We start from the raw sequence: 27120 nt of genomic DNA on the forward strand, positions 1-27120 counted from the left end.
TATTCTGAATCCTCTACCTCTATCAATCGATTTTAATCGAAACATTTGAAAAATCGATTGATAAATCTAAAGAGTTCAGAATGATATAGAACTAGATTCTATATATTCTTCTAGTTCTCCTAGTTATATCTATGTTTTTAAATATTAATTTAATTTAATGTATTAAGAGTAATGATTTTTAAATATAAATTAAATTTTAAAATTGAGAATTTATGACCTAAAAGAACACTAAAGGGGGTAAAATAGATATGGAATATATAATTTAATAAATTTAAAATTTAAGTAGTTGATTTAGATATTTAGAAATTTTAGCCGATTCAATAATTTACCGTTTAAAAATTGAATAACGTGAATCGGTTTAGTCGTCGGTCAAATCAAACGACGTCAACCGGATGATTTCATTTTTGACTCGCCTCAATGGAACGGGAACCGCGTTCAGAACTGCTCTAGGAGCTTCGTCCTTCGCTCTATAAATTGACTCTTCTCGCTCGCGCTTTTCATCGTCAAGCGAGAGCGAGAAAGAGCGATCGATTGATAGGGAGCAGGAACAAGAAGAGGCAAGCGGCCAATAGAGAGCGAAAGCGAGTAAAATTGTTAGATTTGAGGGAATTTTTGATTGTTTGGAGAAAGATGCAGCCCGGCGACGTTTCCACGACCGATCTCATGGCGGCGATTCTGAATGGCAAGCTCGATGCGTCTAATTTGCTTCAGTGGGCTTCGAAGTTATCGGAGAACCCTAGGTTTCTGGAGGTGGCCGTGCTGGTTGGCTGCCTCTCGGCGTTCCTTTTATTCTGGCAGAAATCGGGCGGCAAAGAGCCGGCCCGGGTGGCGGCGCCGCCAGCGCCAGCGGCTAAGCGGGCCAAGAAGATGGTGAGGGATACGGAAGATGCTGATTTCGGCAAAAAGAAGGTGACCTTGTTCTTTGGCTCGCAGACCGGCACCGCCGAGAGATTTGCCAAGGTTAGGTTTCGGAGCTTTTGGTCCTTTCTCACTCCCCAATCCCTGAAACTAGAGATGTAATTTCCTTGGATTTCCTCTAAGAATCGATTTTTGCGCAGACCTTGGCAGACGAGGCCAATGCGAGGTACAAGAAGGTCGTCTTCAAAGTCGTCGACTTGGTGAGTCTCGCGAGTTCAATTTACGATTCCAAGTAATTTGCAAAATTTTGTGCTACTTTATTGTTCTTAGAAAAACTTCCCCTTTTTTGTTTCTTAGGATGATTATGCATTTGAGAACCATGAGTATGAAGAAAAGTTGAAGAAAGAGACACTCGGTCTCTTCTTCTTGGCAACGTAAGTCAACTTTTGCCAGCCACTGTAATTTCTTCACAATTACTCTTCGTTTCTGACTTGATGGTGGCAATTTACAGGTATGGAGACGGCGAACCAACCGACAACGCCGCCAGGTTCTATAAATGGTTTTTTGAGGCGAAGGAGAGGAACGTTTACTTAGACAACCTCCAGTTTGCTGTTTTTGGTTTGGGGAGCCGACAATATGAACACTTTAACAAGGTTCTATCTTGCTTCTAACTTTCCTTTGTGTTTGTTGTTTACTATACCTTTTTGTTGATTGACGAAGTTTAATGTTTGAAATGCTTATGTTTTGGCTTCAACAGGTTGGCATAGAGGTTGATCGTATTCTCGCTGAGCAAGGTAATTCAAGTTTAGTTTACAAAGTCAACATTTTATGAGTTACTCAGATTGGTGTTTGATCAGATGTATATGCATTCTTCCACTCAATTATTTTGATTTCTACTGACTCGGTTCATTTGTTACTACTCTAGGTGCCAAACGTATCCTTCCTTTGGGGCTTGGTGATGATGAACAATACATTGAGGATGACTTCACTGCATGGTACGATCAATGGAAGAAACAAGAATCTAAATCTAAAATCAACTGAAAAGACTTGTTTTTGTTGATGTATCATAACTGGCCTATACCTGTATTTTATCTGAAATATTTGAATCTTGGTTACTGCAGGAAAGACCTAGTGTGGCCAGAGCTAGACAAGTTGCTGTGTGATGAGGATGATGTAGCAGGATTATCTGCTGACTATGTTGCCAGCATACCTGAATACCGTGTTGTATTCCTAAATCGTGAAGATGAATTGCAGATGCAGAGAAAATTGAGCCTTGCAAATGGCCATTCTGTTTATGACCTTCGAAATCCTTGCAGGTATACATCAAGTGCTGAGACCGTTATTCTATAGCATACATTAGGAAGACAGGATCATTTGTTTTGCAAAACTCTAACCCAGTCTGAATGCCAAATTTCCAGGGTCAATGTGGCTGTTAGGAAAGAGCTTCATACCCCACTTTCTGATCGTTCTTGCACTCATCTGGAGTTCGATATTTCTGGAACCAGCCTCAAGTAAGTTTCGCTGCTTTTTCTACATACTAGTGCATACAGTTTATCAGAATTTTCTTTCACATGTAAACCTTCACACTCAGAGAAGCACCTCTGTAATGATTTCCAGTTACTGGTCTAGAAGAAACTCCTATAGGTGTATAATTTGAATTTCAGTGTTTTGTTTCTGATGCAAACTAATGAGGGCTTATACTTTCTAACAGATACGAGACTGGGGATCATGTCGGTGTGTATCCAGAGAATACCCCTGAGAGTGTGGAGGAGGCTGCAAGGCTCTTAGGATATCCAGAAGATACATACTTCTCTCTACACTCTGAAAAAGAGGATGGAACACCACTTAGCAGTAGCTCTATTCCACCTCCATTCCAAACGCCTATTACTCTGAGAGAAGCACTTGCTAAATACGCTGATCTTCTAAGTTCACCCAAAAAGGTATATACTTTTGGTAAATTATTTAGTTTTATTCAGGTTTGGAAGTACATTTGATATTAATTAATCACGAGATTGCATATCTTGTATTCAGGGGGTCTTAATTGCTCTAGCTGCTCATGCTTCTGAATCAACTGAAGCTGAAAAGCTCAAATTCCTGGCTTCTCCTGCTGGAAAGGTTTGTATATTCTCTTGTTCTCTCTATGAATGATTCTTCTGTTATGATCAATCAATTTAGATTAGTTCACATTGGCATTCAGGATGAGTATAATCAATGGGTTGTGGCAAGCCAAAGGAGTCTTTTAGAAGTCATGGCTGAATTCCCTTCGGCCAAACCTCCTCTTGGTGTTTTCTTTGCGGCAATAGCTCCTCGTATGCAGGCCCGTTACTATTCAATATCTTCTTCGTCCAGGTAACAATTTCTTGCATGTCCTAATAATATTTACATATAGCATTGCTTATGTTCACCAAGGAATTCACCGGTTCTCTTTACATCAGGGTTTCACCTTCCAGAATTCATGTCACATGTGCATTAGTGCATGGACCGACACCATCAGGAAGGATTCACAGAGGAGTTTGTTCGACTTGGATGAAGGTATCACTTGCTATAAACTCACACGCATGATTCCTCATAGTTACATCATTACCATTTCTTTATCCTCACAATGTTCTCTATTTTGATCGACAGAACTCATCTCCACAAGAGGAGACTGAAGAATGTAGCAGGGTTCCTATTTTTGTGAGACAATCAAACTTCAAATTACCTTCCGATTCTGCGCTTCCAATAATAATGATTGGCCCTGGCACAGGCTTAGCGCCCTTCAGAGCCTTTTTACAGGTCTGATTTACATCCATGTCGTCTAATTCTTGTTCAAGCATTTCATCAAGCTATCTTCTAAACGGTGGTGGTTTGATGTTCTCAGGAAAGGCTTGCACTCAAAGAGGCTGGAGCTGAGCTCGGCCCTGCCCTTCTCTTCTTCGGTTGCAGGAACCGAAAGATGGTAATCGACCAACCATTATCAATTAAATCTCAATCTGGTAGCTAGTTCATCATCTAAACCATACACCTCCAATATAACAGGACTACATCTATGAGGATGAGTTGGACAACTACGTCAAGCAAGGGGCTCTTTCTGAGCTCATCGTAGCATTCTCTCGTGAAGGTCAACGCAAAGAATATGTGCAAAACAAGTTGTCCGAGAAGGTTGGATTCATAAAATAACCAGAAAGCATAATCTTATTTGCTAACCATTAACTCAATTCTGATGGATTTACCTTTGATGCCTCAGGCTGTGGATGTCTGGAACATCATCTCTCAAGGTGGATATGTCTACGTCTGCGGTGATGCCAAGGGAATGGCTAAGGATGTGCACAAAGTCATCCACACCATTGCTCAAGAACAGGTAAAAAAGATTAAGAACGCATTTGTATTTTTTAGGCGAAAGATCAATTGCATAACTGATGATGACACAAAATGGTTGAATTGGATCACAGGGATCACTGGAAGGCTCCAAGGTCGAGGCCTACGTGAAGAATCTGCAAATGGAAGGGAGGTACCTGCGTGATGTGTGGTAACAAGTTGCTGAGGTGGAGGTCTAATTATTATTTATATGGAATAAGGCTTTTGGGTTCTTAGTAGCTCACTGAGTTGCCTTGTCCTTATTTGCGTATTTATTATACAGATATAAATGATTCTTTTGACAGTGTAGCATCAATTGTATGCAAAGTAGAGGAAATAATAATAATTTGTTCTTGGTAATGACTCTTGTTTGTTTTCCATCCGTGGTCTATGTTTCTGTTGATTCTATAAAAAAAAAAAACTAAAAACAAAATGCGCATCCGGTGATTCACGATTCTGAAGGGCAAGTTCGACGGATTGGCGTTGCTCGGAATGCTGGCGGCGCTTTTTTTGTTCTGGAGGAAATCATGCAGCAAAGGCGCCTAAGCCACAGGTAAAGAGGGCGAAGAGGGCGATGAGCGATTCGGAAACAGCTGAAAAGGGAAAAACGAATGTGACTTTGTTCCAGGGCCGGTTCCACGGGGTGCAAAATATTTTGTTTAGGCCTTTAATATATATTTTTAAAATATTAAAATTTTCTTTACCTTTTTCATTAGGACCGACGACGAATTTAAATATTTTTTTAAATAAAATATTAATTTAAAAATAGATTTTTATATAAAATTTAATTTTCTAACGTTCTAAAATATAAAATTATTAATTCTTTATATTTAAGTTTTGATAATATTTTTTTAATTAATAAAATTGTTAAATTATTTAATCTGAGACATGGTTAAATATAAATAAAATTTTATTAATTTTAATTCAAGGTTATGTTGAAGCTATACTAACATGTATGATCAATAATATTATAAGCTAGTCATGCATTAAGAAAAAAATTTAATTTTTTTTATATAGTTCAATATCTTAAGTGCGAGTCTTTAATTTGGATTTATTATTTCTTTTAAAACTTTTAATTCTAAAAATGAATCTAAATCATTAATAATATGTTAAAAATTTTCTAGATTTAAACATTTTATTTTTAAAAAATCATCATCAAGTAATTTAAACTTTTCTATATCATATAAAAAAAATTAAAATTATCTTCATATATTTTAAATTATTTAAACCTATTTTAAAGTGAAAAAATGACATGACCATTAATATAATTAAACTAATTAATTTTAAAAGATTCTTCTGGTCAAAATTTTACCTCATTAATTTTATTCTTATCAAATCATTTATTTATTCTAATTACATATGTTTTTAATGAAACTTTGATTTTATATTTATTTCATTTGTAATTTCTTTAATAGAAATTATAGTAGATATGAATATATTTTCTCTATAATCATTAAACAAAGAAATAATGGCTAGTAGCCACTCTCATGCCTTGCCACCTACCCTAATGGTTAGTAGTTATCTGTGATTTACCTCCTTCGTGTTGACTCAGGGACGGGTTGACGGGGGTACTAGGGTCAAGCGAATCATCTTTTGCCACATGTAAAAAAGAAACAAGATCTTTTAATTAATCTAATGCAATAATAATGTTTATACCTGTATATTGTAAAAATTTACAAACAGTATTAACTGTGAATAATATATCATACCAAATAATTATGTCTAATAAAAATTTTAAATTTTCACTCATATGTTGTTTAACACTTTCAAGATGACTTTTCCAACGTATTTGTGATAATGGTTTAGGAGTTAAATTAGAAACAAGATCTTGCAAAATTTTTTATCTTTTATAGAAGAAGAAAATAATGAGTAAATATGTTATATCACATCAAAAAATATTATAGCACTACAACAAGAATTAGTCATATCACATAATACTAAATTAAAATTATGACAACCACATGGTGTATAAAAAGTTCTAGAATTTATATCTAATAATCTCTTTTGTACACCTTGTTGTTTATCTTTCATATTAGCCTCATTATCATATCCTTGTCCTCTTATGTCATTCACATCAAGTGTAATTTTATTTATTATACAAATATGCGTATCAAAAAGATCTTTTTTTGATGTATCATCTACTTTTAAAAATTTTATAAAATATTCTTCTATTTTGATTGGACTTGTTGAAATATCTACACATCTTAATATAAGAGATATTTATTCTTGATGACTCATATCTAGAGTATAATCAAATATAACTGAAAAGTATTTTGCTTCTTTTATTTTTATTATCATATTATTTTTTTCTTTTCCTAATGTATTTATTAATTTATTTTGTATATTATGACCAAGATAATGATTTAAAATTTCATCATTTCACGTTTAAGGTGTTCTTACATTATAGGATCAAATTCTACAATCATTTCAATTAAACTTAAAAAAATTTCATTGTTATCTTGATGAATTCTCTAATTTGTAACACAAAATACCAAATTATTTTTTACAAGATTTTTAACTATAGTAATAATTCTTATTAATATATTTTTCCAATGTTCTTTTTCCTTATTTATCTTTTCTTGTAAATTTTGATCAATGGTTTTATTTTTATGCAATCTCATTTCAATTGTAACGCCCGACCTTCTAATGCTAATTTAAGGCACGAACGTTACTCTTTCATACCTTCTAAACCCATTGTTATATGTACACTACTTGGTCCAAAGTTATACTATGAACTTGTTTCTGTTGGTTAGTCCTAGGAAAACGTACCTGTTCCACTGTACAAAAATTTTGTACAAGTGTCGAACCTTTCCTTAAATAACCTATTGTGTTCTTTAGAAGTTAAATTAGGAATCGCAGATGGAACTTGATTCGGTGATGACCTAGGAGGGCCCACCGCCAAGGAGGTTCAACGTTCGGCCGGGCGTCAAAGTCGAAAGGCGGTCAGCTAAGAGACTAGCCGAGCCGAAGTCCCCATAGGCCGAGCGGCCACTACAACAAAAACTGCAAACGACAACGGATATTATTCGTTGTCGTAGAGTCAAAAAACCGTTGTAGCTAAGGGTGTTGTAGAATGTATTGCCCTACGACAACGGTTTTGAATCCGTTGTCTTTGTAGACATTTGACAACGGTTTTTATCCGTTGTTGTTTATATGTCCAAAATTTGGCTACGAAGGATACGACAACGTTTTAAAACCGTTGTGGTAGATAATTTCAACAACAGAAATAAACCGTTGTGGTAGACATTTTTTACAACAGATATAAACTGTTGTGGTAGATAATATTTGACACGTTTTGTTTTTTTTTACAATAGTTTTAATATATTTTACAACGGATAAAATCGTTGTCTTTTATCACTTTTTACAAAAAAAATTCGTTGTGATTTACCTAGTTTTTACAACATTTTTAACTGTTGTCTTTAATGTTCATTAATACCAAACAACTAATCTTATTTTACTATAAGTAAACCACCAATACAAAACTAATTATTTACTAAATTAAATCCAAAATAAACATCCATATATAATTCATCTTGTAGCCACACATATACAAGATGAGTAGTATCAAACCATGCATAAATCACATGTTTTCTAGTACTGTTCTCCATATGACTTTTACACATTAGCAAGGCAATTTACAACCTAACAAAGCTCACTCCTTGCATCAAAAGTCTCAAGCTACACGAATTGATTGAGTTACGTACCTGCAACAGAAAAATTAAACAAAACTTATCAATTCCAGATTTAGATTTATTCATATAAATATACATAAAAAACAAACAATATAACCAACTTATGGTCTAAGAAATAAAACTTATGCAATACAAGCAATTCCAGGATTTCGCATAGCTTTAATATAAAACAATTCCATGACAACGAGCAATACCAGAATTTCAGAATTCTTATTTAGATTTATTAATATAAATCTACATAAAATACGAGCAATATAACCAACTTATAGTCTCATAATTTAACTTATGCAATACAAGTAATTCCAGGATTTCACATAGCTCTAATATAAAGCAATTCAATGACAACGGTCAATACCAAAATTCCAGAATTCTGATTTAGATTTATTCATATAAATCTACATAAAATACAAGAAATATAACCAACTTATAGTCTTAGAATTTAACTTATGAAATACAAACTTATGCAATACAAGCAATTCCATGATTTCGCATAGGTCTAATATAAAACAATTCCAGGACAACACTCATTTTTAGAATTCCAGAATTAGATTTATTCATATAAATCTACATAAAACACAAGCAATGTAACCAACTTATAGTCTCAGAATGTAACTTATGCAATACAAACTAATGCAATGCAAACTAATACACTACAAACTAATAAAATACAAGCAATTTAACCAACTTAGAGTTGTCTTGGTAACTTCCATTGGAAAACTTATGCACATAGATTTAAATTTGCAGAATAAGTTTACTCTGCCTGTGCCTGTCTATTAGATCAATGAATGTCATTGACCTTGCCATTGAGTTTCTAAATAATCAGTCAAAAATATTCTTAAAAGATACTCGTGGCAATAAGAAATTAACTAAACCTGCAGAAAATGCATCTAAACATTGATTTATGATGCAGACTTGTTGAGTTATAGGCAGGATTGACAAAATGACAAGAACTTGTCTAGGCAAATGTTGAAAACAGACAAGGAAATTAAAATCAATTAAGTTCACTATCAACATTCAAAATATATATATGCGAATTTTAATACAAATTCTCTGTGTTGTAGAGAAAAAATAGCAATCTATGGAAGGTTCAAGGAAACAAACAATTAGAGAACCCGACTATTAGAATTACACAAGGAAACAAGTAATGTTATCTGTTAGAAGTATTGTTATAACAATTATCTCTTCAATTAAGAAACAAAGCAAAAGGAAGAGAGACAACTAACTGAGCAAATGGAAGTATTGATTTCCTATGCTCTGGATGTCGATACAACAACCTACAAAGAAAGAAAAACAAGCATCATCAAGAACAATATATCGAAAAAACCCTTAAAATATTCTATGAGAACAGTTTCTATGCATCTTTATGAATGTCTTAACCAAAAGACAGTTTGATCATATTAGTATCACTGAATTATTGAATCTGCAATCTGAGTTATCGATGCTCACCTGCTATTTCAAGCAACAGAATGCGTAGATCTTCATGCCTAATAGAGCACGAATGGTACTGCAAGGCATGTAAACAAAATCAGCTACTAATGCATTGTGTACAGTAAGAAGAGGCATTCACCATTTGTTGCAGTCCCGATAACTTGCATAGTGAGGTTAGTATCTAAATTAACTTTCTACCTACCCCTGCCTTGATGATTCTTCTAGGTGATATAACTAAAGGAATGGAACATATCAATTCCTAGAAACTTTTGCCTGCAAGTGATAAATGGACGAAGATGTGCTTGCATAGTGAGGCGTGAATGACTTGGTTTATCACCTGCAAGTGAAAATTTATTAGTGTGTTGCAACTACAGACATCACAAGCTAGGACGCTTCATCCTAAGTTGAGAATTTGGCATACCAGGCACAGTTTCAGAGAGGAGTGAATGGCTTGGTTTATCTCCTGCAAGTTTAGAGAGGAGTGAATGGCTTGGTTTATCTTGTGCATTATGTACTCCTGCCAGTTCATCTCCTGCAAGTGAAACTTTTTTAGAGAGGCATGAATGGCTTGGTTTATCTTGTCCATTATGTACTTCTGATGGTTCATCTCCTACAAGTGAAACTTTTTTGGAGAGGGGTGAATGGCATGATTTATCTTGTACATTATGTACTCCTTGTGGTTTATCACCTACAAGTGAAATATTTATTGGAGTGTGTTGCAGCTACAGACATCACAAACTAGGACGTTTCATCCTAAGTTGAGAATTTTGCATAATAAGCACATTTTTAGGTGATGGTCTATGTTGAATAATGCTGCCAATAGCAACATCCATCTCTTGAAAAAGGCTCACCATCCTTTCTACGTGAAAAGCATGCCTAGTGTTTGCAAATATTTAGAAGAAAGGCTAACACATGAAATGATTTATAATTTCAGAGCTGTGTAAAAGTTGTTAATTGTAACAAATTTATACCTTCATATCGAAAAGGGTTTTGACAAGAAAGGCAAACAGAACGTTCACTGGTTAAAGGAGTGATAATACAGTCGCTGAATACGCTCAGAGCAATGACTTTGTATTTAGTATTATCTATCATCAGATTTGGAATAACACACAAATGAACACAAATACCTGCAAACTATATGATTACAAGGTAATAATTTTGGTGTTCTAAGTAAACCATTGCTACAAGAAAATAAACGATAATAAGACATATTATTTCATTCTAAATAAACTCTCAAATGAAAAGAAAATTATTCTTATCACTGAAGCTAGAGAATTGAAGCCTTAGAATGACTGAATAACACTACCATATGAAGCATTTCAGCTCCTCTAATTTGATGAGATAATTGAGAAATGGACTCCACAATTGGGATATCTCTTCCGCATCAATCATCTTTGTAACACTACTAAAAGAAGGAAAACATTAAAAAGAGAAATCCACATGAGTTCTTCCATTTTACATCTACGTAGCCTCCATTGGAGAGTTGAAAGTAAACACAATAGAATTACCTCCTTAATCACGTGGCTTGTAGCTTACAAAAAGGTTGGTCTTTGGGTGTGTTGGCTGAAAATGTAGAGATATTATGACGAAGGGGGAGAAGATGAACAAAATAACAGTATAAGGTAGGAGTCTCTCCTGCTATGATTTCTTTTTTCTAATAAAAGAAGTAGCACTGAGGAAGAAATGCATAGACGTAAATATAAGAACAGAATTTAAGGCTTTGCTGCTGCCTTAAATTCTGATAAATGGATGGAGAGTGGAAAAAAAAGACACATCTTCACTCTAAATCTTAAAGTAAAAAAAAATCAAGCACGACCACTTGTCCAATATTTTCCTTAGCACTTAAAGTAAAAAACTTAGCACTTTACATTAGCAGATTTTATTACTAGTATTTTGGTTGTTTGGTATTTCACCTCTGAGCACAGTTCAACTGTATTAACTTTATATATATATCTATAGATGCAGCATTTTGAATCTCAAATTGTGAATATGATTTAGAAGATACCTGTTCTACTAGCTTGTGCTTCAGCACCTTCTCTTTGTCAAGGATCTTGATAGCAACAGGTTCCCCGGTCTCAATGTTCTTTGCAAACCTAACTTTTGCAAATGTCCCTTCCCCAATTGTGCGTCCGAGCTCATATTTACCCACATGACACTTCACCTTACTTTTACTCGTTCCACTTTCCATTCTATAGTTTATTTGATAAGCACCAAAACTATGATTGGTATGCTTCACCAGTCTGTTAATATAGAAATTTCAGTTAAAATTGAAGTTAGATGGTAGAATATTTTATGTTTAAAAAAATTAACAGCACTAACAGTTCTTGTCCATTGGTAAAAGTTAAAGAAAGAGATCATGATGAACTTTTGGGCAGCATGATTGTGGTAGAAGTCTGAGGCTGCATAATTAGAAAGCTTACTCATCTTGAAACAAAATTCCACAGTTGCGAAGCAAATTTGTTATATTTCAATACCAAAAGCCCACAGTGCTATAGAGATGCATTCCCAAATAGCTTTAGTTAGGAAACAGATTGTAAAGCTAGTAAATAAGACAAATCCCATGACTGGTTACAACAACAGCACAGAGGCAAAACTACATAAACACACACACAAAAAGGGGGGAAAGAAATTATTAGCCACCAAAAAGAGGAAATACGAAAGACGAAAACCCCAAAAGCGTCTTAAATCTCATTAAAAACAGACAGAAAGTTTTGATCTTTACAACAAGAGTAATCCATCGATCACCCGCTTACAATAGAGGGGATTAGGGAACCGACCTTTGAATCCAGCGATGCAGCACTTTTGTTGGATCAAGTATGCGGGTCTAGGAGACTCTGCAGCAGAAATTGATGAGGGGGCGGCGGGGGCGGCAGAGTGGAAACACAAAGGAAACCGATGGGTGTTCAAGTGGTACAACAACAACAGCGGCTATTGATGGCAACAGAGGTGAAGGCGAAGGATGTGGTGGCCATTAAATCGCACATAGAACAAAGCAAATTGCGTCGTTGTGTGCCACCAGTATCCAGCAAGGAATCTGGATGTTTCCCCCTTTTTTTATTATTGAGAAAGAGATGTTTATTTGGAGATTAAATATTGACCTGATGGATTGGAGCTGGAGCTTCTGGCGCTCCTCCTCTGAGATGGTGGCGAAGGCAGCGTTGCCCTGCTACGCGCCGTCCTTGATAGGGGTGGTCGGCGCCGACCTCTTCTTCTGCAGGGAGTGCAGTTCGTCGATGGTCTTCTCCTTCACCGGCGGCGCGCTGTCATCGTGGCAGATCCCGTTCTCTGGTTTCTCCCTCCCGTGCGTCTGGATCTTCGGCAACCCATTGGAGAACGCTGCCGCTCACCAGGAAACGAGAAGGAGTACAACGTCGTATGAGGAGAGGGAAAGATAAATGGCTTAGGTTTGGGAACGCGAAAACACGACGACGAAAAGAAAACAGCGAGGGAAAGAAAAACAACGAAGGGGGGAAATGACCAAATTCAATTACAATAGTTTTTTTTCAAAATTGTTGTCGTAGCCGCTAAAAACGCGGATAAAGACAACGGTTTATAAAACCGTTGTAAAAAGTGTTGTCGTTTTAAAAAAAACTCGCTCAATGACAACAGTTTTGCTAAAACCGCTGTCTTTTATATTTAATGGGGAGTTCAAAGACAACGGTTTTGACAAAAACCGTTGTCTTTGAGAAAATACGCAACGCTTTCTCTTAAAACCGTTGTCGTAGGGGTGTTGTCGTTTGCAGTTTTTGTTGTAGTGGGCAAGAAGAGTTTGTGGCAGTGAGGCCGAGCCCACAACCTGATCAGCCTAAAGAGTTCAAAGAAGTCGGGCTGAATCTAAGACGGGCCGAGGAAAGAGATACTCAAGCCGATCGGAATAGATATACCCGTAGAAGGTCAAAGAGTTGGCCGGCCGGATAGACCAATGGAAGGGTCATCAGATTAGCGGCTGACATTTAAGAAGGGAAATATGTCTTAACATCCTTTTGGGAGTCAATGGCGCCTTGGCAGAAATGCGTCCGCCCCGTTATGATAAGGTGTCAGGGACCCTTTCCCGATATTAGCTATTGAGGAAAGCTTGGGAAGTCGCGTCCGCCCGGGAAGTGTGTAGTCAACCCGTCGAAGCTCTATATAAGAAGAGGAGTGGCCACCCGCGGAGGTACGCGCAGATATAACAAAAAGGAGCCACAGAAGAGGGCGATAAACTCACCTGAGATGGAAGCAGCAAGGGAAGTAGAAAGATTCGCCGGAGAACACAGAAGATTCGCCGAAGGACACGGAAGAAATCACTGAGGGGAACAAACGAAGCCGCCAGAAATGAAAGCACGAAAGAAGACGGCGATGGCAAGCTTATAAACACCCAGAGATCTCGCCTGGCCGTCTGATAGACCGCACAGACACCTAGAGGCAGATCCGGCCGTTCAAATTCAAATAGCCCAAAGGTCACATCCCAACGGGTCACGTCAAATGTGCGTCAGCAGAGGGCGGCGCGTGGCGTGCCTCGATAGGGCAGTTGCCAGAGTAATTAAGGAAGCATGCGGCACATCAATGCGTCAGGGTGATACGATTTCCAAGAGATTTTGCGGAGATCGCCCAGGCAACGGCTCCCTGAGCCGATCGAGCAAGTTATACAGCTCGGACAGTCCTTCGTTCCTTCCGATCGGCTAGCCGAGAACACCCCGACGAAAGGAAAATCAAGGCCAGATAATCGAGCGCTGGCCGAGAGGCATAGTTGACCGAAAAACCCGGCAAGAGATTGTCTTTTCGCACCAGTTGGTCCAATCAGTCAGACTTATAGCCTCCTTCGACTAGACTTAAAGGGGAGGCATGTGATCCAGTGATGACCTAGGAGGGCCCACCGCCGAGGAGGTTCAACGTTCGGCCGGGCGTTAAAGTCGAAAGGCGGTCAGCTAAGAGACTAGCCAAGCCAAAGTCCCCATAGGCCGAGCGGCAGGAAGAGTTTGTGGCAGTGAGGCCGAGCCCACAACCCGATTAGCCTAAAGAGTTCAAAGAAGTCGGGCTGAATCTAAGACGGGCCGAGGAAAGAGATACTCAAGCCGATCGGAATAGATATACCCGTAGAAGGCCAAAGAGTTGGCCGGCCAGATATACCAATGGAAGGGTCATCAGATTAGTGGCTGACATTTAAGAAGGGAAATATGTCTTAACATCCTTTTGGGAGTCAATGCCGCCGGCTGACGGCGCGAATGGACAGGAAATCGTACGGAAGAAGATTGCGTCGCCTTGGCAGAAATGCGTCCGCCCCGTTATGGTAAGGTGTCAGGGACCCTTTCCCGATATTAGCTATTGAGGAAAGCTTGGGAAGTCGCGTCCGCCCGGGAAGTGTGTAGTCAACCCGTCGAAGCTCTATATAAGAAGAGGAGTGGCCACCCGCGGAGGTACGCGCAGATACGTCTTTGAGCACCACCATTCACTTCTTCATTTCCTTCATTTTTCTTCCTGCGGTTGTGTGACTTGAGCGTCGGAGGACCGTCGCTGGGAACCCCTGTTGGTGCGGGAAGCATCCGACGATCGAACTCGTGTTTTGATAACGGCAAAGAATTCAAAGTTAAGATGTTTTGTAATCTAACAAGTCTACTTGAGAATGTCAGGAAAGTCCTAGCTGCGGTTAGGCAAAAGGGAAAACCCTAGGGGGTGGTAACCCTAGGTCATAGGGGGTGGTAACCCTATGCGGAAAGTCTTGGCAGGTCAATGGCTTCAGGAAAAAGTCCTAGGGGGTGATAACCCTAGGTGGAAAGTCCTGGTGTCGCGAACCAGGTGAAAGTCTGGACTAGCTGGGAAGCGGATGTCCAGCAGAAAGTCCGGAAGCATCGAGTGCTGAGCAAAAGTCCAGTCGATCTGGAGGATCGCACTGGAAACAGGTAAATCTCCTGAGTGGAGTAGGTGAGGACGCGTTCCCCGTAGAGGGAACAGTAGGCGTCGGGTCGACCTAGGGTTTCCGGTAGGAAACCCAAGTCGCCCGGATAGTCCGGAGACTATCAATATCATTTATTATGCTATGTGCTAACTTTGTGTTGCAGGGTATATTTGGGATTAATGTATCTTGCAGGGACCAAAGTGCAAAGGTTAACCTCGGATGAACAGTGTCCGAGGCGCCTCCATGGAGCTTGGAGGCGCCTCGGGTGCAAAAGCTGACCTGGCTGCGAAGCTTCAATGGAGGCGCCTTGAAGGGGGTTTAAGGCGCCTTGGAAGGCGCCTTGAGCATGGTTTGAGGCGCCTTAAGCAGATGAAGTTCGACCAGATCAAGTTTGATCCGTGCGGAAGAATCGGCAGCATGGAGGCGCCTTGAACAACCTTCAAGGCGCCTTGAACACCCTTTATAAGGGGGTTTCGACCAGCACTTCATATATCAAGTCTTAAGTGATTCAAGTGCTACGTGCTGCTCCAAACGACGTTCCGAAGTGCTGCTACTTGTGCCCGACGACCAAGAGCTCCGAATCTTCATTTCTTTATCGTTGGTATAATTATTTACTGTCGTTTATTGTACTTCAACTTGTAATCTTTTATCGAGCTTATAGTTGTTGCCCACCGGAAGCGATCAAGGATCGCGGGCCTTCGAGTAGGAGTCGCCTTAGGCTCCGAACGAAGTAAACGACCGTGTCTCTGTGTTTGTGTTTATTTACATTTTCCGCTGCGTATTTTACTCCGATAGTTTTACGAATCGAACGAAATAGCCACGAGCGCTATTCACCCCCCTCTAGCGCGGTCTCGATCCAACAATCAGTGCAACCACTATTCGAGACAATTTTTTTTGTGGTTTTTGTTCGGAGTCGATTAGAATTTAGCCTCATAGCTATATTCTAATTTCTTTTCACGAATCGATTTTCTGCTCAAAGTTGGTCAATACCACTTGAGCCTGTTATTTTTTTCTCTCTTCCCACACTACTAATCCAAGACTCAGTCTTGGAATAGATCTTATTGTTTTTGTTCTTTTAGATCTGAATGGCCCAACAAGAAGGATATAGCACCGTTCGTCCCCCACTATTTTCCGGAGAAGACTTCGGATATTGGAAGGGGCGAATGGAGATATATCTGAAGATCCAGTTCGACACCTGGATGATCGTCAAAACAGGATTGGAACTGCCAACTGGTACCGACGGTAAGCCCACTGTTGGTGCAACCTTAGGTCAATGTTGACCTGGTTGACCTGACTCGAGTTGACCTGACTCGAGTTGTATTTTGATGTTTGACTTAGGAAGATTGTTGGTGCAACCTTAGGTCAAGGTTGACCTAGTTGAGTTGTATTTTGATGTTTGACACTCGTGGAAGAGTTGTATTCTTGATATGGGACAAGAATAGAAGTTTGGGAGATTATTGGTGCAACCGTAGGTCAAGGTTGACCTGGTTGACCTGATTCGGGAAAAAGTCCAAGTATGGAGACTTGGCACTGGAAAAGTCCAAGTATGGAGACTTGGCACGGGAAAAGTCCAAGTATGGAGACTTGGCACTGGAAAAGTCCAAGCAGGGAGCTTGGCACGCGAAAAGTCCAAGTATGGAGACTTGGCACGGGAAAAGTCCAAGTATGGAGACTTGGCACTGGAAAAGTCCAAGAATGGAGACTTGGCACGGAAAAGTCCTAACTGGGATGTTAGGCAGTGTGGAAAGTCCTGGTGAGTGAAGCCAGGCAGTGGGAAAGTCCTAACTGGGATGTTAGGCAGTGTGGAAAGTCCTGGTGAGTGAAGCCAGGCAGTGGGAAAGTCCTAACTGGGATGTTAGGCAGTGTGAAAACCCTAGTGAGTGAAGCTAGGTGAAAGTCCTGGTGAGTGAAGCCGGGCAAAGGTAAATCCAGATGGATCAAGGGTGATCGGACATCTGGTGATGGGAAGTCCAAGTAGGTCATAGGAGTGACCGGATACTTGGCACGAAGAGGAAAGTCCAAGTGGGTCAAAGGGATTGACCGGACACTTGGTGGGGAGTCTTAGCAGGTCAAGGGAGTGACCGGATGCCAAGCATGATATACCAATAGGTCAAGATTGACCGGATATTGGTTTGAAGGTTTGGGATTGGTTTGGGCAAAAACCACGCTCTGGATCGGTCTGCATCGATCCGATACGTTGTGTATCCGATCGATCCGTAACCGATCGATAACAAATGTAAGGCAAAGCGCAGTCAGGAGCTTACCGACGGCAGGGACCGATCATAGCCCGATCGGCCCACGACCGATCGGAGATGCAATGAGAAGTGGGATCGGCGTGGACCGATTCAGTTGTGGCTTTCGATCGGTCCACGCATCGATCAGAAACGCAAGTAAAGTTGGGCACTACGTGGAGCAATCTGATCGGTCTAGGGACCGATCAGCCCAGGCTTGATCGGTCCGAAGGGCAAAGAGCATCAGGGTGAAGCCTGATCGGTCCACGATTCGACCGTTGAGTCACAACGGGTCGCTCCATCTTCTCCACTGGCTTCTGTCTTCGCTGTGCAGGTTCGCAGGTTATAAAAGGAGATCAAGGCTTTGGTGCTTCTAATCTTCTTCTTCCTTCTTCCTGTTCTTGGTGCTGCTAAGCTTGCTGTTGAGCTTTGTTGAGTTGCTTTGAAGCTTCGTGTGAGCTTCCGGCTGGGTCACCTGCTGTTGTAGGCGCTTGGAAGCTGCTGCTTCTTCCAGTCGAAGAGAAGGCAAGAAAGTTTACATTTGTATTGTACTTTATTTCTTGTTTTCCTTGTACTCTTTTCTTGCTGTTGCAAGAAGTGTCTGTGGCGAGGTTTCTCCACCCAGAAGGAGTGTTTTTATTAGCCGATTTTCCGGGGACTCATCTACCGACGGATTGATAGGGCTCGTCCACCTTACGGACACGCCGAGGAGTAGGAGTTTATCTCCGAACCTCGTTACATCGGTTTGTTTGAGGTTTGTTTTCTTTTCCTTCGTTTCTACGTGTTATTTTCCGCTGCGCTAACCCTAGTTTGTAGAAACGCGACAATTTGGGGTCGGCTATTCACCCCCCCTTCTCTAGCCTCCGTACGAAGGATCCTAACAAGTGGTATCAGAGCGAGGCTGCTCTTCGACGGATCAACACCCGGGGGAGCACGGGCTATTGATGGATCTCTATGGAGAAGATGTCACGATTCAACCCTTCTACGAGTCTCACGACAACTTCACATATTGGAAGGTAAGGATGATGTATTTTCTTAGAACTAATATGTTACATTGGTTTTGTGTACAAGAAGGGTTTTCCCCTCCGATAGATGAGGAAGGAAAACCTATCAAGAAGAAGGAGTGGACGAAAGAGCAAATCCGACAATCCGAAATCAATGACGAGGTAACAAAAATTATTGAATTTGCTTTGCCTAATAATGTTTTGTGCAAGATAGATAGGTACAACAACGCCAAGGAATTGTGGAACAATTTGGCAAAATTCCATGAAAAGGAGCCTAGTGAGCCAAGTAGCTCACATCATGGAGGAAGCGAATTGGAAGTTGAGGGCTACTCAACATCCAAGGAAGAAGAGGAGGAGAGCTCTTGTTCAAGATCGGAGCAAGAAGAGGCATCTACCTCCGGAAGGGATGAAGAAGAAAGCTCATCTCCATCCACAAACCTAGGTAACTCAAACACTTTAATTTCGAGCAAATTACATATATTATGCTTTGAGTGTAGGGAGTATGGACATTACAAGAGCAAATGTCCTAAGAGAGTTAGGAAGACTCCACCGGCGCCTAAGGTCAAGGAAGCCGGAGGCCCGATACGCAAAGGCAAGGAGCACGTGGTGTGCTTCCAATGCAAGCGAAGGGGACACTATAGGAGCCAATGTCCGAGGGGGAGGCAACCTCACAAGGACAAGAAACCAAATACATCAATAGGGGGGGCTAAGGCAAACCCTAAGGTAATCTCTAAGGTTCATTATTGCAATTCTAATAAAACTCATGCTAGTAGTTTTGTTGCAATTGTTAATAATGATAAGCATGTTAACTTTAGGAACCAATACATGTGCTTAGGAGCTAAACATGTTAGCCTAGGTAAGGATAACACTAGAAATACCAACCCTAGGATTAACGCTTCTAAAGTTAAGGAAAACCTAGGTAGAAATCCCAAGAAGACTAGACACATGCCTAGGAATATCTCAAGAGAAAATGACAAATTAACACTTGAGGTATTAGAGAGGGAAAATCAAGTCTTGAGGTCAAGACTTGATAATTTAGAAAAGGCTCTTAAAAACATGAAGAAGTCATCTCTAGGGTTTAAGAGTCAAAAACCCAAGTCCAAGGACAAGAAAGGTTTGGGTCACAAACCTAAGTCCCAAGTGGTCAAGCCCACTTATCATAGTGTTCCATTCGATTATGGAACAAAACCTAGGGCTAGGAAGACCACCACCAAGGTCACAAGGGGAGCCACCCCTAGAGTTGATCTTGATGAGTCCCAAATGACCAAGGCTTCAAAGCCTAAGAGGGTCATTAGGAGGGTTGCTAGGGAAGTCATCCCTAGTGAATATTTAGTGAACCCAATGAGCTCACATAGATATTGGGTTCCTAGGAGCATCTTCTCTATCCCATAGATGGGTTAGAGAGTGTCAACTCCAATTAGAAGGGTAGTTAACCCAACTTTGAGGAAATTGACACTCAAGGAGCATTTTCAAGGTTTTGATAACTTTTGAAAATGAAAAAGAATTATTATTTACTCCTTGAAGAGTAAATTGTGCCATATTTGAAAAATATCGATTTTAATCTTATTTGGCACAATTTAAGAAAACCTAGAGAAATACCATAATTGGGATTTTGGTTTTCTCTTAGGGATATATGGGCAATCTAGGGTTAGATTTAAGTTAGCTAAGGCTAAGGATACTTAGATAGGGAATTTAGGTATTTTATTTTTGCTAACTTGCCATGATTGGTTGCCATATGCCATGCCATGACATCATATTTAGTTTATTATCATTTGAAATGTCATGATAATGCTTAGGCTAGTTTATATGTCATGCTTTATTTAAGTTTTCAAACTTTATGCCATGACATCATGACATTGGCACATGTTTTTACTTATGATATCATTATATGCCATGTCATCATCTCTTGCATTATAATCAATGAAATTGATTTAAGGACAAACATATAATTTGATATTGAGATCAAATTGGTGTTTAGAAAATGCATGAGAACTTAGCCTAAGTTGACCTTAACCCATATCTCACTTCAAATTGACTTGAATGTGGTTTGATACACCTTAGATGTGTGTGAGATATCAGGATCATGAGTTAGGATCAAGGTGCATTGTCCTTGTACCTAGATGACCCTAATTCAAGAAATTAAGGATCATAGGGAAAGCTTGTGTACAAGTCATGTACATCTAGCCCTAAGATTATGGTCCTAAATTCAAATGGTTTTAAAAGTATTTTAAAATTGATTTGAAAAACCTTGATGAAGCTTTCCTAGTAATAGCATTCATTATTGAACATTGTGATACAAAGTTGAGTTAAACTTGAACTATTTCAAAGTTTTTGAACTTTGTATCAAGATTGAAAAATGGAAGTTATTTTCATAGAAAACTATTTTTCCATGATAGTATATGTTATGAGGAATGTATGCTCAAAATTTCATAATTTTTCAAATTTTCTGTAATTTTCTGTGAGTTTCTGAACTTCTCCCGGGGAGAAAATCAGAAGTTCTGATTTCAGTGGCTGGATCGGTCCGGGGACCGATCCAGGGAAGATCTGATCGGTCTGCGGACCGATCTAGAGAATTGTGGATCGGTCTGCAGACTGATCTAGTGTGTTCCAGTAGCACGAGTGCGATCTGGTGAAGGGCTGATCGGTCTGGGGACCGATCAGGGCGTGCCGAATTTCTGATTTTTTAGCTATTGTCTGAAATTTCAGTTATGGAAATGGTGTTTTTTGGATTTCTAAAGGTTTGGAACTCACAAAGACATTGTTGGTGCAATGGTCAAGGGGGAGTTGACCTTTAGGGGGAGTTTTACCTAATTGTCAAGGGGGAGTTGACTTTTAGGGGGAGTTTTTACTCCTTAAGACTTTTGAGGATTAGTGATATGAGATTGTCACTAAGTTGATTGTTGAGTTTAGTATCAAGGGGGAAATTAAGAGTTTCAATGAAAGGTATGAGACTTTCATTAGGAAGAAACTCTTGACCTTGATACCCTCCTTTTTCTTTTTGATGTGTGTCAAAAAGGGGGAGAATTATTGGAGAACCCAAGTTAGGTTATCGGGTTAACCTAAGGGGAGAATGTCCAGAGAATGTTCAAGGAAAGAACATTGGACATTGGAAGATGATTGGAAAACCTAAGTTAGGTTATCGGGTTAACCTAACTTGATTATGGGTTTTGTCAAACATCAAAAAGGGGGAGATTGTTGGTGCAACCTTAGGTCAAGGTTGACCTGACTCGAGTTGACCTGACTCGAGTTGTATTTTGATGTTTGACTTAGGAAGATTGTTGGTGCAACCTTAGGTCAAGGTTGACCTAGTTGAGTTGTATTTTGATGTTTGATACTCGTGGAAGAGTTGTATTCTTGATATGGGACAAGAATAGAAGTTTGGGAGATTATTGGTGCAACCGTAGGTCAAGGTTGACCTGGTTGACCTGATTCGGGAAAAAAATCCAAGTATGGAGACTTGGCACTGGAAAAGTCCAAGTATGGAGACTTGGCACGGGAAAAGTCCAAGTATGGAGACTTGGCACTGGAAAAGTCCAAGCAGGGAGCTTGGCACGCGAAAAGTCCAAGTATGGAGACTTGGCACGGGAAAAGTCCAAGTATGGAGACTTGCAATCGAAAAGTCCAAGAATGGAGACTTGGCACGAAAAGTCCTAACTGGATGTTAGGCAAGGTGGAAAGTCCCGTGAGTGAAGCGAGGGAAAGTCCTAAGCTGGATGTTAGGGCTTGGAAAGTCCGTGAGTGAAGCGAGGGGAAAGTCCTAACGGGATGTTAGGCATGTGGAAAGTCCCGAGTGAAGCCAGACAGGGGAAAGTCCTAACTGGATGTTAGGCGGTTGGAAAGTCCCGTGAGTGAAGCCAAAGGGAAAGTCCTAACGGGATGTTAGGCAGTGAAAACCCTAGTGAGTGAAGCTAGGTGAAAGTCCCGTGAGTGAAGCCGGCAAGGTAAATCCAGATGGATCAAGGGTGATCGGACATCCGGTGATGGGAAGTCCAAGTAGGTCAGGAGTGACCGGATACTTGGCACGAAGAGGAAAGTCCAAGTGGGTCAAAGGATTGGCCGGACACTTGGTGGGGAGTCTTAGCAGTCAAGGGAGTGACCGGATGCTAAGCATGATGTACCAATAGGTCAAGGTTGACCGGATATTGGTTTGAAGGTTTGGGATTGGTTTGGGCAAAACCACGCCGGATCGGCCCGCATCGATCCGACGTTGTGTATCCGATCGATCCGGTGACCGATCGATAACAAATGTAAGGCAAAGCGCAGTGAGCCATCGATCGGTTCGGGACCGATCGAGATGAAGCTCGACGGCTCCACGACCGATCGAGATGCGAGAAGTGGGATCGGTGCGTGGACCGATCCAGTGGCTCGATCGGTCCACGCATCGATCAGAAACGAATGTAAAGTTGGGCACTACGTGGAGCAATCTGATCGGTCTAGGGACCGATCAGTGGCCCGATCGGTCCCGCATCGATCGAAGGGTTCTCGACCGATCGGTGGAGCCTCGATCGTCCACGATTCGACCGCTGAGTCACAACGGTCGCCCATCTTCCACCGCTTCGCTGTCTTCTTCGCAGGTTATAAAAGGAGATCAAGGCTTTGGTGCTTCTAATCTTCTTCTTCCTTCTTCCTGTTCTTGGTGCTGCTAAGCTTGCTGTTGAGCTTTGTTGAGCTGCTTTGAAGCTTCGCGTGAGCTTCCGGCTGGGTCACCTGCTGTTGTAGGCGCTTGGAAGCTACTGCTTCTTCCAGTCGAAGAGAAGGCAAGAAAGTTTACATTTGTATTGTACTCTATTTCTTGTTTTCCTTGTACTCTTTTCTTGCTATTGCAAGAAGTGTCTGTGGCGAGGTTTCTCCACCCAGAAGGAGTGTTTTTATTAGCCGGTTTTCCGGGGACTCATCCACCGACGGATTGATAGGGCTCGTCCACCTTACGGACACGCCGAGGAGTAGGAGTTTATCTCCGAACCTCGTTACATCGGTTTGTTTTCTTTTCCTTCGTTTCTACGTGTTATTTTCCGCTGCGCTAACCCTAGTTTGTAGAAACGCGACGATTTGAGGTCGGCTATTCACACCCCCCCTCTCTAGCCTCCGTACGAAGGATCCTAACACCCACATCCTGTGAAAATTGGGAGCCAGCATTTATCAAAAAGGTGGAAGCCGACGCAAAAGCCACCTGCACCATCCAATGCGGTCTTACCAAAGAAGAGCTCAACAGAGTCGGTCCATTCTCCTCCGCAAAGGAACTATGGGAGAAACTGATCGAACTTCACGAAGGCACCTCGGAAACCAAGGTAAGTAAGCGTGATTTGTTACTAAATAAACTGTACAATTTGAAAATGCAGGAAGGCGAGACGACAAGCTCTTTGCACGCTCGAATTCAAGATATCCTGAATTCTCTACATGGAATCGGGCAGAAGGTAGAAAACAGAGACATAATAAGGTATGCCCTTAACTCATTCCCTAGGAGTACACTATGGGCATCAATGGTAGATGCCTATAAAGTCTCTAAGGATTTGTCCTCCTTAAAATTAGACGAATTATTTAGTGAGTTTGAACTCCATGAACAAACTAATGCACAGCCATCCGAGAAAGGGATTGCTTTGGTTGCAGGAACGAGTCGAATTCAGAAGATTCAGAAGATGAACTGGCCAGCGAATTTGTGAATCTTGTAAAGAAACTCTACAAGAAGAAGAAGGGCTTCAACAAGAAAGATCTGAAGAAGGCAGTTCAATCCAAGGAGGCTCAACAGAACTCAAAGACAAAGTTCGAAGTCACTTGCTACGGGTGCAACCAAAAGGGGCATATAAAAGCCAACTGCCCAAATCAAAAGGAAGCCAAGAAGCAAAGAAGAAGGAAAGTCCTAAAGGCAACCTGGGACGAATCCTCTTCGGAGGACGAAGACGACGAACTCGACCAAACGAGTCTACTCGCATTGATGGCCCGGGACCAGATCAGCGAGTCAGAAGCCGACTCCGAGCAAAGCCACGGATCCACATCCGTTTTCGAAGGGTCAGACTCCGCTGTAAGTATTCCTAGGCTTAATAATTTAGTCAATTATTTACTTCGCAAATTAGCCAAGTCAAATTTGAAAATTAAGTAACTTTTAAAAGAAATAACCATTCTTAAAGGAGTAACTAACTCAAAATCTTTAACTGAAGATTCAACTCAAGTACAACAACTTGAGAAAGAAAATTCAAATCTGAAAAATCAATTAAATGATTTAAAAATTACTTTAGAAAAGTTCTCTCTGGGATCCAAGAATCTAGATCTAATTCTTGGAACACAAAGAGCCGTCTACAATAGAACTGGACTAGGATATAAAAGTAAAAAGAAATATAAATCCTATTTATCGTTAATAAACAAACAAAGTAGTAAATCAGTCCAAGCATGGGTCCCCAAGTCCAAATTGATCAATCAAATTGGACTTGGCCAATACTGGGTTCCGAAGGATTAAATATACTACCTCGACAGACCATATCGAGGCCGTGATCCAGGGAAAGCTAAAATGAAAACGATCAAAATTCAAAATTCGAAATTAAATTAAAAATCGAAAATTAAAAATCAAATTTAAAATTCGAAATTAAATTAAAAATCTAAAATTAAAAAATCAGATTCAAAATTAAAATTCAAAATTCAACAAGTTGAAATTATGAAAAGTAGATGGAGGATCCAAACTAGCTGGCACCTCCAACTGAACTACCCGACAGGGTAACTGAACCTAATTTACCCGGAATGGGTAAAACAAGAATAGATTACCCGGCAGGGCAATTAAGATTAGATTAAAAATGGGATAAGTTTAACTTGAACCACAGTATTGGTGAAGTTTTTGGATGATAGTACGTTAGGGAAGCTTGGGCAACGCATGACTAGGAAGATATGGCTTCGACCTGGTGCATTTGGCCAAGTGGAACTGACCGAAGCTATCCTTAAATGGATCCTAACTAGTTAGACCAAGGTTTCGTACTAAGTTCAGTGGGTAGGACTATTTGGGAAACCTCGAAGGCATGGTTACTTTAATGAGTTCCTTGTGACTCACCATAGCCCAGAAGTTTATCCAAAGAATGCTTACTTGTTGAACCCAAAGCTAAACCTGAATCTAACATAAAGTTAAACCAGACCCTTGAATTCAACAATAAATCATCTCACATTAATTATAGGATTCCCTGATTGACAACTTAGATCGGGTGAGATGACTAAGAAATAAGATTACTTTAAAAATCTTTTCAAAATTAATTTCAAAATTATTTAAAAATCTTTTCAAAATTAATTTCAAAATTACTTTAAAAATCTTTTCAAAATTAATTTCAAAATTACTTTAAAAATCCTTTTCAAAATTAATTTCAAAATTATTTAAAAATCTTTTTAAAATTAATTTCAAAATTACTTAAAAATCTTTTCAAAATTAATTTCAAAATTACTTTAAAAATATTTTCAAAATTATTTTCAAAATTACTTTAAAAATCTTTTCAAAATTAATTTCAAAATTATTTAAAAATCTTTTCAAAATTAATTTCAAAATTACTTTAAAAATCTTTTCAAAATTATTTTCAAAATTACTTAAAAATCTTTTTCAAAATTAATTTCAAAATTACTTTAAAAATCTTTTCAAAATTAATTTCAAAATTATTTAAAAATCTTTTCAAAATTATTTTCAAAATTACTTTAAAAATCTTTTCAAAATTAATTTCAAAATTATTTAAAAATCTTTTCAAAATTAATTTCAAAATTACTTTAAAAATCTTTTCAAAATTATTTAAAAATCTTTTTCAAAATTAATTTCAAAATTACTTTAAAAATCTTTTTCAAAATTAATTTCAAAATTATTTAAAAATCTTTTTCAAAATTATTTTTAAAATTACTTAAAAATCTTTTCAAAATTAATTTCAAAATTATTTTAAAAATATTTTCAAAATTAATTTCAAAATTACTTTAAAAATCCTTTTCAAAATTAATTTCAAAATTACTTTAAAAATCAACTTCAAAATTAATTTCAAAATTATTTAAAAAACTCTTTCAAAATTAATTTCAAATTTTCAAAATTATTTAAAATGTAAAAAAAAAAAAAAAAAAAAAGGGGACACGTAGCATCCGAAGGCGCCTCTATCTAAGAGGAGGCACCCTCAAGCAGCGGCGGGAAATTTCCCGCCGCTCACTTAAGGCGCCTTAAGAAGCCCTTAAGGCGCCTCCAAAGGCGCCCTAAAGGGATCTGGAGGCGCCTTAAAATCTCTCTTTTGTCACAAACAGAAGCATTGTTGCTTCTGTTCGTGTCTCGCCGCAAGCCACCGATCTCTTCGGTTTCTTCCCAACCAAGGTGCCTTCTACCTATTTCCTTCCCGTTAATCAAAGCTATGCCTCCTAGGTACAATCTAAACCCTTCTTTAAGTGCTTAAATCCCATTTTTTTTTGCTAGTTTTGCAATTTTTCTTGCATAATAGGAAGCGTCGTATTGTGGATACCACACCAGCAAGGGCCCCTTCCACGGATCCGAGATTCCCCTCGGAACAACATAGGATAGATTTCTCTAGGTTTACCTTTGAGTCCATCAAACCTAGATATATTGGTAGGGAGTTTTTGTCACAAAATTGTCAACCCACTATCCAAATGATAAACCATTATCATTTAGATAAATTGGTTGATTGCACCACGACTGTCAATCAAGACCTATGTGCCCAGTTCTATCACAACCTTGAAAAGGTTGA

At 39.4% G+C, this 27120-nt stretch overlaps 1 protein-coding gene across 1 annotated transcript; it reads left to right on the plus strand.

Moving 5' to 3' along the window:
* The first annotated feature begins 480 nt into the window (after window positions 1-480).
* On the plus strand, window positions 481-4554 carry LOC122046037 (NADPH--cytochrome P450 reductase 3-like). Its single transcript, XM_042606525.1, has 17 exons — window positions 481-960; window positions 1059-1118; window positions 1216-1292; window positions 1370-1511; window positions 1616-1652; window positions 1784-1853; window positions 1980-2174; window positions 2277-2369; window positions 2570-2798; window positions 2890-2973; window positions 3056-3207; window positions 3294-3390; window positions 3484-3633; window positions 3719-3796; window positions 3877-3999; window positions 4085-4198; window positions 4290-4554. Exons 1-17 carry the CDS (start codon window positions 631-633, stop codon window positions 4368-4370), a joined length of 2112 nt encoding a protein of 703 aa, XP_042462459.1. The 5' UTR covers window positions 481-630; the 3' UTR covers window positions 4371-4554.
* The last annotated feature ends 22566 nt before the right edge of the window (window positions 4555-27120 follow it).

The sequence above is a fragment of the Zingiber officinale genome, chromosome 2B (genome assembly GCF_018446385.1).
Source record: "Zingiber officinale cultivar Zhangliang chromosome 2B, Zo_v1.1, whole genome shotgun sequence".
In the NCBI taxonomy this organism is placed as follows: domain Eukaryota; kingdom Viridiplantae; phylum Streptophyta; class Magnoliopsida; order Zingiberales; family Zingiberaceae; genus Zingiber; species Zingiber officinale.